Source organism: Zootoca vivipara, chromosome 13, assembly GCF_965207765.1.
Source record: "Zootoca vivipara chromosome 13, rZooViv2.hap1.1, whole genome shotgun sequence".
Lineage (NCBI taxonomy): Eukaryota > Metazoa > Chordata > Lepidosauria > Squamata > Lacertidae > Zootoca > Zootoca vivipara.
The window spans coordinates 27708753-27723906 of NC_142596.1; the positions used below are offsets into that span (position 1 = coordinate 27708753).

At 50.0% G+C, this 15154-nt stretch overlaps 1 protein-coding gene across 3 annotated transcripts; it reads left to right on the forward strand.

Moving 5' to 3' along the window:
* The first annotated feature begins 204 nt into the window (after positions 1–204).
* Positions 205–12199, forward strand: LOC118092444 (vacuolar protein sorting-associated protein 33B). Of its 3 annotated transcripts, XM_088657478.1 has the most exons (25): positions 205–435; positions 656–711; positions 936–1031; positions 3325–3405; positions 3825–3886; positions 4095–4144; positions 4820–4887; positions 5438–5483; positions 6031–6125; positions 6289–6393; positions 6721–6817; positions 7288–7365; positions 7549–7622; positions 7816–7902; positions 7990–8080; positions 8460–8534; positions 9197–9261; positions 9474–9528; positions 9621–9667; positions 9862–9994; positions 10165–10238; positions 10323–10424; positions 10553–10628; positions 11174–11290; positions 11692–12199. In XM_088657478.1, the coding sequence occupies exons 1-25, from the start codon at positions 321–323 to the stop codon at positions 11769–11771; spliced, it is 2025 nt and encodes a 674-aa protein (XP_088513604.1). In that variant the 5' UTR covers positions 205–320; the 3' UTR covers positions 11772–12199. The 3 variants fall into 3 exon arrangements, with proteins under 3 accessions (XP_088513604.1, XP_034986355.3, XP_034986352.2); XM_035130461.3 differs by lacking the exons at positions 205–435; positions 656–711; positions 936–1031 and adding an exon at positions 3087–3230; XM_035130464.3 differs by lacking the exons at positions 3325–3405; positions 3825–3886; positions 4095–4144; ... (17 more) ...; positions 11174–11290; positions 11692–12199 and adding an exon at positions 1707–2485 and having other exon boundaries at positions 936–1176.
* Positions 12200–15154: the final 2955 nt, after the last annotated feature.

A 15154-nucleotide genomic window follows, 5' to 3' on the forward strand; every position in this document is an offset into this window, starting at 1 on the left:
AGTACGTACAGTATTGGATTTAGTACTGTAGTCCCTTCCTGGCTGCTACCATTTGGTTGAGAGCCGTGGGGGAGATCAGTTTTCCAGCTGATGCCACTGTTTCCTCTGCGTCTCATTTCCACCCCTGCGGAGGGGACGGCGGTAAAAGAACCCGGAAGGGGCCTTTCCATCCCGTTGGCAGCTCTTTCCCTTCCCAGCCAAACCAGTCCATCGCCTTTGCAAAAGGGCTACCGGAGTGCCTGCCCGCCCCGCGTGCTCTTGGGCATTAGGCCGCCTGCGCTTTGCATCCGGGGAGAGCGACCGTTTCCCCGGCGGTGGCCATGAGTGCCCCGGACGCCGTACGCCTGCTGGACGCCGCCGACTTCGCGGCCCGGAAGCACGCGGCGCAGCGGCGCAAAGACCCGGAAGGCACGCCGTACATCAACCACCCCATCGGTGAGCAGTCTCCTGAGCATGTGCAGTGTGTGCTTTCTTCCGCAATGCAGTGGGTACGGGGGCTTCACTTCTAGCTCATCATCTGTCGTGGATGCATTAGTTGAGATTCCTGCATTGCAGGGGGTTGGACTAGATGGCCCTTGGGATCCCTTCCATTTCTACAATTCTATTATTCCTTTTAGAAGCTAAGTACTGCCCCTCTGTCTAACACCCTCTACAGGTGTAGCCCAGATACTGGCACAGGAAGCTGGAATAACAGAAATTGCAATACTGCAGGTAAGGGCACCCCCCTCTCCCTCGCTGATATTTTCTCTGTCCTAGTTTAAAGCTTCCAAGCACAGCCTCGCAAGGTTTAGCCTGGAAAACTCATATAATAAGTGTGCCATTAAGCATGTATGAATGGCCTTGCATTCATGCAGAGAAGCACTTCAAAGAAGAGGGCAGGGTGTTAGGGATCAAAGTCCTTTAGGAACTGAGCATCAAGAACCTCCTATTTCCAGGCTGCTCTCCTCCATGACACTGTTGAAGACACAGACACCACCTTCTCAGAGATCGAGGAGCACTTCGGGGAGGAAGTGAGGCGAATTGTGGAGGAAGTGACGGATGACAAGACTTTGGGCAAGAAGGAGCGCAAGCGGCTGCAGATTGAACATGCTGCTCAGAGCAGCCAAGAGGCCAAGCTGGTGAAACTGGCAGATAAGCTGTACAACCTGCGAGATCTCAACCGCTGCACACCCCAAGGTCCGTCTCTGGCCAGCCACGCTGGGTAGCCCTTCTGAAAAGAGGGGGAGTAGTTGGCATGGGATGGCAGGGTTCTTGCTGTCCTTTTCTGTGTTACAGAACAGGAGCTCAGTAACTAATTTATTAAGATTTCTGCTCTATATAATCTGGTGGCGGCAGGATCCAATACAGCATTTTAAAATACTGAGCTTGGACAAAACATAATACAAAACCTCCCTATGCTGCACACAGTTCTGGCCACACACAAAAATGAGTTCAAATATCAAAGCATGTAGCTTTTCCCAAATTAGTCTCTGGTGAGCATTGCTGTCAGCTGAAGAGGGGGTTTAGCTAGTAGACATCAATGCTGTTTTGGAACAGGTCAGGGAGATCACACAGTCTCCACCCCACTTATTGAGCGGCTCTGATCCCCTCCTCAAAGTAGCAAAGCAAGTCCAGCTGTCACAGTGTGTGGCAAAGCAGTAGTCAGGCTTGTGTATGGATGAGAGTATGAATTTCTGACTTGTGGGTTTCTCTCTCTCTTTGGCCAGGCTGGTCCGAGAAGCGGGTCCAGGAGTACTTCCACTGGGCTTCGAAGGTAGTGACGGGCTTGCGTGGGACAAGCCCGGTGTTGGAGGATAAATTGTGGCTGCTGTTTAAAGCCAGAGGGCTACCTGAGTGACATGGCTAAGCTGCAGCCAAATCCACTGGAAGGGAAAGCAGGCCACAAACCTTGCTGAGCTACTAGGTAAAAAATGGAGAAGACTTTCGCCAATTTGTCTTCGGTCCCACTTAACTCTTATCCTGCCTCAGGGTTTCTGCACTGCCCATTAGGTACACTCAGTGTAAAGTGATACCCTCTACATATATTTGGAATACTCTGAAAGTATTCTTGGAAACAAGGCAACCTCGCCAGATGCCTTTTCCATCCTCTGGAACAAGCGTATACATTAAGGCATACAAGGGGAGAGGATGAAAGTAGCTCACTTCCTTCTCTTTTCCCCCTGCCCCCGGTCCCTGCAAATAAAGAGGAAGCAACCTAAGGATACCACTTGGCCTACTCCTTTCCCCACATGACTTGGCTATTGCAGCACCTTTGGAGGGCAGGACTACAAAAAACTCTTGCACCTGCAGTTCAAGCACAGCATCCTCCTTCCCTCAGCTCATTACGGGCATATGCAGAAAATCACTTTGCAATATGGTTCCTGGAGCATAATGGAGTGTCTCCGTTCCCAGGATCTTACTTATCTCACCCACCCACCTTGCTTGGCTGGATAGCGAAAGCATGTATGTTGAGTGGTTCTCAATAAAAGCCTTGAGCAATTTGTGACTCCGCATTGGCATAAGTCTATAAAACTTGCAAGGAGGTGGGTTGATTCCCTGGCTATCTGAGGCGGAGAGGGAGGGTTTCCAGCTTCAAGGATGGGGTGGGTGGGAGTGCAGCCCCTGGTATAAATCATCAAAACAAAGTTTCTCCGGATGATAATGCTTTTCTCCTTGGGCTCATGGATCTGACCAGGCATTAATGAAGCAATTAAGTGGTTGCCCTGACAATGTTGGAAAAAGAAACTGCCCCAAGAGTGGTCACAGTTTGCTTTGGGACCAAGGAGGGGAGAGAACTCTGAGAGGTGAATGCTCGCCTAGGAAGGGAGCTGGCTGGGTTTTGGGGCCGGGCAGTATGCACCGAAGCAGCCTGCTGCGGGGGAGGCAAGCGGCGTTCCCTCTTAGCAGGGAAACAAATGCGGCCGCGGTTGGCTCTGCCCTCCCAGCATCATCGGGCAGCGAATGAGAAGTTTCCCCAGCACCTCAACGAGGAAATGGGGGAGTCGGAACAATAACAAGAGCGGACGTGGGCGCGAACGGAAGCCGGCTGAGCTGCGTTGTCATGGCAGCAGGTCCGCTTCCGGGCTGTCCCGGCAACAACAGCGTTCGCTGTGGAGAGTTCCGGGAAGGAAGGGCGACGTCTTACCCTGCCAGCCATGGCCTCCCCCGGCCACCGCGACGCCCCAGAGCTGCCGGACTTCGGTCTTCTGAAGCGCCTCGCGCGGGACCAGCTGGTCTACTTGCTGGAGCAGGTGGGATGGGCGGGTACCGGGGCGAAGGCGAAAGCTGCTCCCCTCGGCCCTTGCCTGGCAATGACGCTTCGCCTCATTCTCCCTCTCCCTGTAGCTCCCCGGCAAGAAAGATCTGTTCATCGAGGCCGACCTGATGAGCCCCCTCGACCGCATCGCCAACGTCTCCATCCTCAAGGTGCGCGAGGAGCTCCCCGCTTGCTCCCTCTTCCTGCTCCTTCAGGCAGGCAGAAATTCGGCAGGTGCAGCTTCTCGCTCCCGCCCCGTTTAGGGGTGTAGTAAGGACAGCGGCGGGGAGGCTTCCCATGTTGTGACTGCCCGGGCTTTCAGGCAGCTGCTGAAGGCACAAAAGCTCATCTAGCAGAAAAGGGCAAGGGGCGGGGAGACTGACATGAGGATGCTGGGATGAGGAATTGAACTTGGAGGATCCCAGTTGAGCTGTGCCTACTGGCAACTTCTGTCCAATTTCGTTGCTGCATAAATCAGAGGAAATGGGGAAAGAGGAATAGGGATTCATTCCCACCACCACCCTCAAGAAGCAGGGGCGCTGTGCAGGCTGTAGAGCTGATCACTCTCTGCTTCCATCTCTCTTTGCAGCAACATGAAGTGGACAAACTTTACAAAGTGGAGAATAAACCAGCCTACAGTACCAGTGATCAGTAAGTGTGTAGCAGAAGGCCTGCCTTGTTTGGCCAGTGCTGATTGAGCCTGCTGCATGGGGTTGCCTGCCTGCCTCTTTTCTACTTGCCAGGGAAAGGCTATGCTTCTCCATCCCTGAGCCGTGGGACAAGGTCACTCACAGGCAGGCAGAGCAGAGCTGTTTCCAAGACTACTCCTTTCATGTCTGTTTTGTTTCTTTCTCCCAAGATTGTGCTTTTTGGTCCGGCCACGGATCAGGAATATGAAGTACGTGGCAGGTGAGTTGTGGTTTGCATGTTGTGGCCTGAGGGAGGAGCAGTAATTGCAGTTGTCATTGGTAGATCTGCTTTACATGCCAAAAGTTCCAGGTTCAATCTCCAGGTAGGGCTGGGAATGTCTCCCTGCCTCAAACCTTGGAGAACTGCTGCCAGTCAGTGTAGAAAATACTGAATTAAATGGACCAAGAATCTGACTCAATATAAGGCTGCTTCCTAGCTCCCAGGCTTAGCAGGAGATCCCAGTATGGACAGTCTGTGCTGAGCACCTCTGAAAGGGATATGAACCGTGTAGTGGTCTGATTGTAGCAGTGCCCTGAGGAATTATAGAAAAAGGGTATCATGACTAGGTCAGAGCAGAAATCTTATCTACCCTGCCTATGGTGATGTTTCAGGCTGCTACTAGAATTCTGGGGGATGCTAGGTAATTGGGGAGTGGGTTTTAGCCTGTCTCTTCTCCTGGTTCTTGGCATCTTCTCCTGCCTCCCTGCATCTATCTCAAAGGGGTCTTTGTGAAAGTTCCTGGGATGTTCTGTATTATTACAATCTGTTGCAAAGCTGCCTTGATATTAAATTTAAAATATTCTAAATAAAAAAATGTGGACAGCCTTTTGCTGGGCTGCCTGGAAAGGGCTTGGCAAGCCTCGCCTGCTCCTTGACTCGTATTTTCCCCCCTAGACATAGTAAACGCTGATAAGGCAGCTGGCCGGACCCGCAAGTACAAGATTATCTTCAGTCCTCAGAAGGCGAGTCTCTTGTAGCTGGGAGTTGTGGGGTCGAGTTTATTGGGACTTACCTTCCAAGTAGTCCAGGGGTAGCTCAGCAATGATGTGATGTGTGGACCTTCTGAAGTGCTGCTGGCTGGCTGGTCCCTCTGGCTAGGTGGCATTTCCCAGTTTGGGCTGTGGCTGCTGCCTGGGCTACCCAGCGCTAAGATGCATTGATTTGTGGGCAATACTGAGCTAGATGAACAAATGTTCTGCTTTGTTTAAGACAGCTTCCTGTGTAGTCTGGGCAGTAGGTGGTATATGGGTGTAGAATTTGGGGGGGGGGGTTTCTTTTATCTCCCAAGCCCCCAAAGCATTTGGTTGGGCTTAACATGTTTCAATTTAGCCACCACCAATTTCACTCTCTGCAACAGTTTAGAGGCTAAAATTGGTTGTGCCTGTAAAACACCCTCATCTGCCCTTGGAGGAGTCTCTTCAGTTTTTCTCAGTAGAAGGGGGTTCTAGGGACACTCAGACTGTTTGTTCCCAAGGCTGCCTGGAGCTGATTGTCTTCTCCAACCCTTTCCAGTTCTACACATGTGAGATGGTGCTGGAAGAAGAGGGGATCTATGGGGGTGAGTTTCAGAGACGGAGAACAGAGATTTTGCTTGGCAGGACATCAGGATTAAAGTCAGGGGGTGGGGAGGGGGGCTGTACTTGAGGCGAGCAGCAGTTCAGCTGGCGATTGGCTCCCTGGCATCCCCTTCCCCAAGCTCAGAAACTAACCAATGCTGTCCTGTTCATGCCTAAAAGTAAGACACACTGTGTTTCATAAGGCTAACTTCCAGCATAAGATTGCAGTCTGAATATGCCAATGGTCATTGTTCCGTGTAAGGGATTGATTTGTGTTGTATTAATTTGTGGTTAGTTTTTCATCTTTTAAGGTATTTTGATCATGTTTTAAGATGATTGTTCACTATCCTGGGCAACACCAGGAGGAAGGGTTGGGTATAAGAAGAATGAATGAATAAATACAGTATATTGCTATGTTTAAAATAAAATTTAAAAAACACCTCTGGCCAGTCACCTGAGTAACTCCAAGCAGCTAATTTAAGGCAGTGGAGAGTTTGTATCATGGGTCAAAGGCCAAATTCGCCTTGTGTTGTCCTGGTTCCTCGGCAGATGTGACCTGGGATGAGTGGTCCTTCTACTTACTCCCTTTGGACGATGACATCATCAGCATGGAGCTTCCGGAATTCTTCCGTGACTATTTCCTGGTCAGTATTGACTCCTGTAATGTCCCTATCTATTCACACTGCCCTCCTGCCCCCTTGTTTGCTGCTGTTTCACACAGCAAGTACCAGCTCAAGAATTTTAGGCACAACTTCTGTTTCCAGCCTCTTGGGTCAATCATAGCTTCCTTCTCTTGTGCCCCAGTAGGAAGGAGACCAGCGCTGGATCAGCACCGTGGCCCAGGCCTTACAACTGATGAACTCTCTCTATGGACCATTCAGCAGGACCTACGGAATTGGCCGGTGTGCTAAGGTGGGGCCTTGTTGGTACAGGAAGATCAGCTGGATGGATGTGAGAGGGGCCTGGTCCAGAGAGCAGAAAGTCTCTGGGTAGGATGGGGTGGGCATGTATTGAGTATATAGCAGAAAGAGCTCTGAATACATATGTATTCAGAGGTCTCACTCCCACATTCCACAGAGTGGGTAGCAAAGTTAGTGCAGGACAAGTAAGCAGCTGGATTCTGCCAAGTCACTTAAACGGGGGCTGTTGGAAGTCGGAGGCAGGATTCCTGCCTCCTTGATGGGGCCCCCTCCCAGGTACACTGGTTGGGCTGACGGGCAGGGTCTGATCTTCTCCCAGATGGTCCATGAACTCTGGCGTGAAGTGGTGGAGGAAAGCGAAGTTGACAGTGTGGGCCGGAAGCCAGAGATTGGTCACGTATTCCTCGTGGACAGAGGTAAGGGCATGAGAAGTAGGTTCTGTTAGACGGGCAGATGGAGCCTGGTGTCCTGGCCCAAGATCATGACTAGAAGTTTCTGAAAGACCCTATGCATTCATCTGTGTAATTCAAGCAAGCGCAGCTATTTTTGCTAAGCTGAGATGCATGAAATGCTGTAAAACAAAACAGATCTCCTGGACATGGGACCCTGTCTTCAGTGAATCTTTGGTCCACCTAGCTCTAGGGGCAGCTATTCAGTATTTCAGGCAGAGTCTCTCTCCCAGCTCTTACCTGGAGATGCCATTGAACCTAAGACCCTCTGCATGCAAGGTAGTTTCTCTGCCTAGGATGGCCCTTCCCTCTTATAGGTGTGGGTGGGGAAGAAGCCCAGGGTGTACACCCCGTATGCTCCCAGGAGGTGTTCTCTTCTGTTCTGATACTCTTCCTACCACCTGCCCATCCCATTCCTCTCCTGGCTTTCTTTTCAGACGTGGATTATGTCACAGCCCTTTGTTCCCAGGTTGTGTACGAAGGCCTGGTGGACGATACCTTCCGCATCAAGTGTGGTAAGTTTCCATTCCGGGGGGGTGGGGGTGGGTGCTGCTTCCCCACCTGCTACCTCTCCAGAGGTCAGGAGGGCCTGCCTGCCTCCCAGAACGGTCATTGATCAGCTGACACTTGGGGGCAGAGGCTGCTTTCAGGCCAGGTGTCCTGTCAAGCGAGCTCCCTGGTGAATTCACTTTCTGCAGGGAGCGTTGACTTTGGCCCAGATGTCACCTCCTCCGATCGGAGCATCAAAGTCCTGCTAAATGCTCAGGACAAGGTGAGTGTCTGCCTTCCCTTCTCCTGAAGGCAGGCTTGGTCAGGGAATTTAAGCCCTCTTGATAGCAGCAGCAGGTGCTGCCCTGTTGTGAGGGCGAGTGGTGGGGGCACTGGTGCTGTGAGCTGAGGGTTGGCCTAAATGGGGGTGGGGGGAGCTGGGTGCTGTCTGGGCACCTACTTGCCTCTCCCCGCAGGTCTTCAGCCAGATCCGCAATGAGCACTTCTCCAGTGTCTTCGGTTTCCTGAGCCAGAAGGCCCGGAACCTGCAGGCACAGTATGACGTGAGTGGGATAAGCAGAGAGGGGCAGTGGGGGGGCAGATAGGATTCCTGGATGCCTCAGGATGCAAGAAGTGTTCTCCCTTTGCAGCGACGGCGAGGGATGGACATCAAGCAGATGAAGAACTTTGTCTCCCAGGAGCTGAAAGGCTTGAAGCAAGAGCATCGCCTGCTGAGTCTCCGTAGGTCTCCTTCTCTCCCTCCTGGGGCAACAGCATTAAATGGGGGAGGATCAGCTGGGAGCAACAGGGTGTCATCACTGACTTTGAGTGTACTTTGAGTAAAACTTAGTAGAAGTTTTCTACACACCTGGCCCAGTAGTCTCGTTCTAGGGTGGGGAACCTGTAGCCCATGAGCCACATGCTACCTTTTGCGCATGGAGAGCAGAAGAACAATGGGGTTGAAGCGGCACAAGGAGAGAGGATGGGAAGAGTGCTGTGCACCCCTGCAGTGCTGTAAACTCCATCCCCTGTCAGCAACAGCTTGTGATTTGTCTTTTCCTCTGGGTCAGTGCCTTTGATTAGTGCTGCCCTAGTTCAAGAGTCTTCTTTGTGTCTGCAGATATTGGTGCATGCGAGTCCATCATGAAGAAAAAAACCAAGCAAGATTTCCAGGAGCTGCTGAAGACAGAGCATGGTGAGATCCTGACCTTTCCCCCCTCAATCTAGCTTCCTGAGCCGTAAGAGCCTCATTTTCAGGCATGTAAAGATCCGGGTGCTCAATAGCTGTTGATGCCTCTGGCAATTGGCATCTGGATCACTGAAGAAGCCAGGAAGCTGGTTTTGCCTCTTTTCGGGTTTCTAGAATATCTCACTGCCTCCTGAGTTTTGGGGGGAAAACAAAAACCCTCAGTGCCTTAGATGTTCTTGTTGCTATTTCTCTCCCCACAACTGAAATTACATGCTTGCTACACCCAAGATTTGGACCACTACCAATCAAGAATTTATCTATTGCAGTTGAAGACCTATAGTAGTTGAACTTGATGATAATAGTCAGATGCTGAATTTGAGGAGTTAGACTGGAAGACAAGAGAGAGACACAATGGGATGACCAGGGGGGCGGCCATGCTTGCCAATCTCAGGGCTCCTTTCTGTTTCAAAACCGGTAAAGTTAAGAGGGTTCTCAGTCTCAATTGATGGATTCTTATGGAACAGTTTGTGCTTTCTAACCCAGAAGCTTTACAAGCACCTCTGAGCATGGCTGTTGCAAGATATGCTGCTGGGAAGCAAAGGGATTTTTTTGAGGGGAGGGGGAGAATACTGGAACTCTCTAGTAAAGTTGCCCACTTGCTTTTGCAGCCCTCCTGGAAGGGTTTGACATCCGTGACAGCATCAGCTTCATTGAAGAGCACATTGACCGACAGGTAAGGGAGAGGCCCGGGGTGGGGAGAGAATGCAAACACTGACCTCAATTGGCGTCCGGGTTCACCAGACCATGTAATCAGGAGCAGAAATCCACTCCCCTAAAAGGAAGTGTTTCAGTTTACTGTTATTCAGTAACATAGTCCCCACATAGTTAGCTTTTCAGAAGATATAATTGTACAAAAAGTTAAAATTTCGCTCTCCCTCCTTGCAGGTCTCCCCCCTTGAGAGTCTACGCATGCTGTGCCTGCTGTCCATCACAGAGAACGGTGGGTGCTCTGTTGCAGGAGGAGGGGAGCAATGGGAGCATGCAGGGGTGTACTGCAGCGCATTCACCTCTCCTTTCTTCTGGTTGCTCCAGGGTTCGCCCCCAAGGACTATCGCTCCCTGAAAACCCAGTACCTCCAGGTGAGGCGGGAAGGGAGCAGCCCTCCTTTGGGCAGGAGGAGAGTAGCTGTGCAGTTCCTCCTGGCTGGTGCTGGTCCTGCTGGCCTCCTGCTCCCCTTTGTTGTGATCCCCTGCGGTCCTCCTCTTCTTGGGACAGAGCATCCTCAGCAATGCCTCTGCCCTGATGCTCATCTCCCCCCACCCTTCCCTGCTAGAGCTACGGACCAGAGCACCTGCTGACCTTCCATAACCTGAAGCACCTGGGGCTTCTGACAGAGCAGGTCCCAGGGGAGACCCTGACAGCCGTAGAGAACAAAGTCAGCAAGCTGGTGACAGACAGAGCGGCAGGTACAGCATCCTGCAGCAGCAGTTTCCCTTTGGAGCCTCTGTGTGGCCTGTGGAGGGGCATCCTGATGAGCCAGGAAGCAGCAGCTCCTCAGCAGAGCAGACAAGAGCTCAGTGCTCTTTCAAACCTTGTTGGCCCCAATGACCTGCTTCCTTTTGCCCTCCTCTTCCAGGGAAGCTCTCGGATGCCTTCAACTCACTGGCCAGGAAGAGCAATTTCCGAGGCATCAGCAAGAAGCTGGGACTAGTGAGTGCCATGGGGGGGTGGAGCCGTGAGTTTGGTGTGGGGGAGCAGGGATCCTGATAAGACAAATCTCTCCCCCTGCTCCAGATCCCCCGTGTGGATGGGGAGTACAACCTGAAAGTGCCCCGGGACATGGCGTACGTCTTCAGCGGTGCCTACATCCCCCTGAGCTGCAAGTTGATAGAGCAGGTGCAAACCAGACTCCCCCCCCCCTCTTCCCTTGTGGCCCTGGCCAGCCTCCCAAGAGAGGCCCCAGTGCCCATGTCCCTTATTGTGGCTTCTGCTAACTCTGCTGTCATCTTGGCTGCCTCATGCAGGTGCTGGAACGCAAGAGCTGGCTAGGCCTGGAGGAGGTGGTGCGGCTCCTCGGGGGAAATGAATTTTCTGTTGCAGGTCAGTGGCTGGGAGCAAAGAGTGGGCAGCACCAACATGCTCTGTCAATGCTTTGTCACCCCGTGGGTTATCATTTCACCCACGTGTGATAACATACGTCCTCTAGGCATGGAGTGGCGTGGTGATTCGCCATAGCCTGAGCAGTACAGGAAGCTGTGGACGTTCCCTCTGTTGTATCTTTGGAGTGGTGGTTAGACATTACTGTATACTCATTATTTTTTAAAAATGCACCATGCCTTCTTGACTTTTTGAAAAAACTTACCAAGGTGGTTAACACATTTTTGTAAAACACGTTATCAAGCACCAGAGCTTGAAGCGAGGAAGGTGCTTCATACCATCTAGGACACTGACAGCAGCTCTCTGGGAATTGAGGCAGAGTTCCCCCCCCCCCAGCCCTCCCTGATATCACACACACACACACACACACACACACACACACACACACCCCTGCTTCAGTTGTGTGTTCATGCCTGCCTGGAGCTTAAGCATTTCCTTGGAATTAAACTGAGGGAGACCAGCTGCATCCTTCTCTGTTCTCCTTGCAGATACCACTGTGGAGGAGAATCCTGCCTGGGACTCCCAGCGCATAGTTCTGGCCATCTTCTTAGGTGGCTGCACCTTCTCTGAGATCTCAGCTCTTCGCTTCCTTGGCAGAGAAAGAGGTAAAAGCAATCCCTGAGCCAGAGGCAGCAGCGGCTTGGGAACTGGCAGTGGGCCTGCCCTGGTTTATGATCCCAGATAACTGTTTGTTTGGCATAATACATCTTTTTAAATAGTATTTTAAATGTAAGAGGAAAGCAAGAATCTAGCCCTTATGAAGTTTGAAAAAGGGATCAGAAGCTGGAGAGGCCTCTCTGTATAGCTCCTTGTAATACATTGCTTAATAAATCATGCAGATAAGCAAACACATGCAAGCTTCCTAAATTAACATATTTTCAAGGCTTTGAATTTAGCTATTTTTGCCTCTCTTAGAACAAGCCAGTGAAGGCTTTTGTTCTCACCAGACTCCAGGCAGCCTGTGTTTGCCTTTTGCAATTTCACTCTCTGGCTCCCCTTTTTGCAGGGATCAGGTTCATCTTCCTGACGACAGCCATCACCAACAGTGCCCGGCTGCTGGAATCAATGATAGAGACAAGGGCATGAGAGCTTCTGCAGCAAGGCATGGGTGATGGGCATACTTCAAGGAGCTGTGGCAGCCCTCGGATATTGCAGCAGTGCTACTTGGAAAGTCTCCCCACTGCTTCCTGTAGGCCGGCAGCTGGAGAGTTGTTTCTCTACCCAGCAAGAAATCTGGGCTTGGACGTCTCTTCCTTCTTGCTCAGCCCGCCCATGGCAGCCAACGGGGTGTTCTTTCAAGAGCTTGACTCTCCACTGCTTTGAACTTTGGGTTGCCTCCTGTCCGGTGAGAGGGCCTTTCCTTCACCCACCCTGGAGACACTTGGCCTTCCACTGCCCCCTTCCACTGCAACTCCTCCTGGCCTGCCATAGCACTGGGAGTATGCAGGGGGAGGTGGTCACCTGCAAATGTGACTCCTGCCAGTCTGAGCAGTGCAATAAAGATGTGTCTGGTAGCTGGTCTGAGCACCTGCTCTTTCTTCTTTCTCCCTCCATGTCAATATGGGGAAAGTGGGCTGGCAGGGAAACGGCTTCTTTTGTCATTGACTACCCGTTTTAAGGTGCTTTGGAGCTTCTGCCAACATATCAGCGAAGCCAACCAAGAAGCGGGTGGAGGGGAGGCAGGTGCTGTAGCTGTAGGGGAGTGGCACAAAGCCAGCTTTGAAGTGGGAGCAAGGAAGGGCCTTGGCCCCCAGGGAGACTACCTCAGCACACAGGAGAGAAGAGGAAGCCATTGCAGACCCTCTCCCCTCAACAAAGATGAGCCTTTTTCAGCCTCGGGGTCTGTGCAAGATCCAAAAGAAAACTGAGCTGCAGTTGTCAAAATGACAACTCTACACAAATATTTACATTTATTACTAAGGTTTTATATGCTGTTTTTTAGTAAAAGTGTTGGGGCTAGGGCAGGGGTCAGCAAACTTTTCCAGCAGGGGGCCAGTCCACTGTCCCTCAGACCTTGTGGGGGGCCGCCGGACTATATTTTGAAAAAAAAAATGAACAAATTCCTTTTTTTTCAAATTAAATATTTATTGATTTTCACAACAAAAAAGGGATTTACAGAAATTGAAAGGGGAAGGGACAAAAAACAAGAATACACAATACAAAAATCAAGAAAAACAGAAAAAACCACAAAAAGAGAAAGTGAAAAACTATATAACTTATTTTTATCACAATGCAAATTGGGACCTCCTCGGGTTCCCGTCCCTGTGTTTCTCAAACACACATCTGATTTAGCAAATTCTACCTCTAAATTTTCACTTTTAATACAAAATTTCTTATTTTCTAATCTAAAATAACCTCTTCACCTAATCCACAGATTTATTTACCACCAAATTTCTATTCTTAAAATATTACTTTAACATAATTTTTTAAATACAACTTAAAATCTTTCCACTCTTCTTCAATTGCTTGTTCTCCCTGGTTGCGGATTCGTCCGGTCATCTCTGCCAGTTCCATAAATTCCATCATCTTCATCTGCCATTCATCGATCGTTGGTAACGTTTGCTGCTTCCAGTATTTAGCAATCAAAAGTCTCGCTGCTGCAGTGGCATACATAAAAAAAGATACCTTTCTCTTGGGAATCTCCTTCCCTACAATGCCCACTAGGAATGCCTCTGGTTTCTTCATAAATGTGCCTTTTAGCACTTTCTTAAGTTCATTATAAATCTTATTCCAGAAGTCATTCACCAGTGGACATGTCCACCACATGTTGTAAAATGTACCTATTTCTTTCTTGCATTTCCAACATTTATTGTCATTGTTGTGGTAAATCTTTGCTAGCTTTTCTGGTGTAAGATACCATCTATACATCATTTTCATTATATTCTCCTTTAATAAACTACACGCAGTAAACTTAATATTTTCTTTCCACAACTTCTCCCAATCCTCTATCATAATATTATGTCCCACATCCTTTGCCCACAAAATCATAGCATTTTTAGTTTGTTCATCTTTTGTATGCCATTCTAGCAGCAATTTGTACATTCTCGAAAGTATTTTCGTCTTAGAATAATGAACAAATTCCTATGCCCCACAAATAACCCAGAGGTGCATTTTAAATGAAAGGACACATTCTACTCATGTAAAAACATGCTGATTCCCGGACCATCTGCAGGCTGGATTTAGAAGGCAATTGGGCCCAGGGCCTTAGTTTGGGGACCCTGGGCTGGGGATACATAAAAATAAAAACTCCAAATAAAATAGATCAAGACATAAAAGCATAAGAGTGAAAAAGCAACAGAGAAGGGAGGTTCCCAAATATCTGAAATTCCACCTCCTTCCCTACAGACCACCTTGGGGGCAGTGGAGGCTCTCTTGGTAGTTCCTCCACCCTCAAAGACGTGGGGGGGGCAGCCCAGATGTGGGCCTTCTCTGCAACAGTCCCTAAGCTGTAGAACTCCCTACAGAGGTGCATCCAGTGCCTTCATTGTACAGCTTTTGGATAATGCTGAAGATGCACTTCTTTGTCCTAGCTTTTGACATTTGAGGTGTGTTAATTTTATGGTTGTAAGTTGTTTTGTTTTTTTAATATTGTTAATGCTGTAACCTACGCTGTGACCTCAGGGTGAAAGACAGGTAAATAATAAAAGAGGAGGGAAAAGAGGAACCCCCCACACACACCCTCTTTAGAAGAGGCAGAAGGGATGAGAGGAACTGTCACTGTACGAAACAACTGTGCATAATGGTGCAAAGAAAGCTCATGTCTGCTGGTGTATTGCGGAAGATAAGAGTCAGAGGCCTTTTCAGACCTTTGGCCAAATGAGACCCTAGTACGGTATGAGAGCCCAGCCTTGTCAAAAAAATGCTTTCTGCTTCTGGAAAACACACAACAGCACTTTTCTCTATCTGCTTGTTTTCGCAACTTTCTTTGCTGCAGGAGAAGCTGCCTACTCAGACAAGGTGTGGATATTTTCCCCTTGGGAAGGAAAGTGAGTAATCCAATGCACAAGCTACAGCAAGGAGTGGAGAGAATGGCTGGCCGCCAGATCCTATAGTCATGGGGGTGGGGGACTCAGGCGGAAGAAACACAACCCTCGGAAGGAAATGTACCAAAAATAGAAAGGATAGCAAGACTGGCAGTGCCCACCAAGCATCAGCTGCCAGAGTCATGACACCCCATGGAGGGTGGCAGCCCCAGGACCATCTTCCCCCTTTGGCATACACAGCAATGGCACTCCAGCATTCCCTTCCTATGGCAACGGTATTAGTGCTTGCCACCCGCTGTGCAAGCAAACAGGAGTGCAGTTGCAAGTTACCCCATTTTTGGGAGGAACAGCACAACACAGCACAGACTTTGGTCCTTTGGCAGAAGAGATGCACAGCCTTGTGGACAAGCACTCAAGACCCCCTGAAGGGGAAAGAGTGCCTTTGTAAAAAATGCTGGGCAATGCAAAACGCTGGTCGTTGGTGCC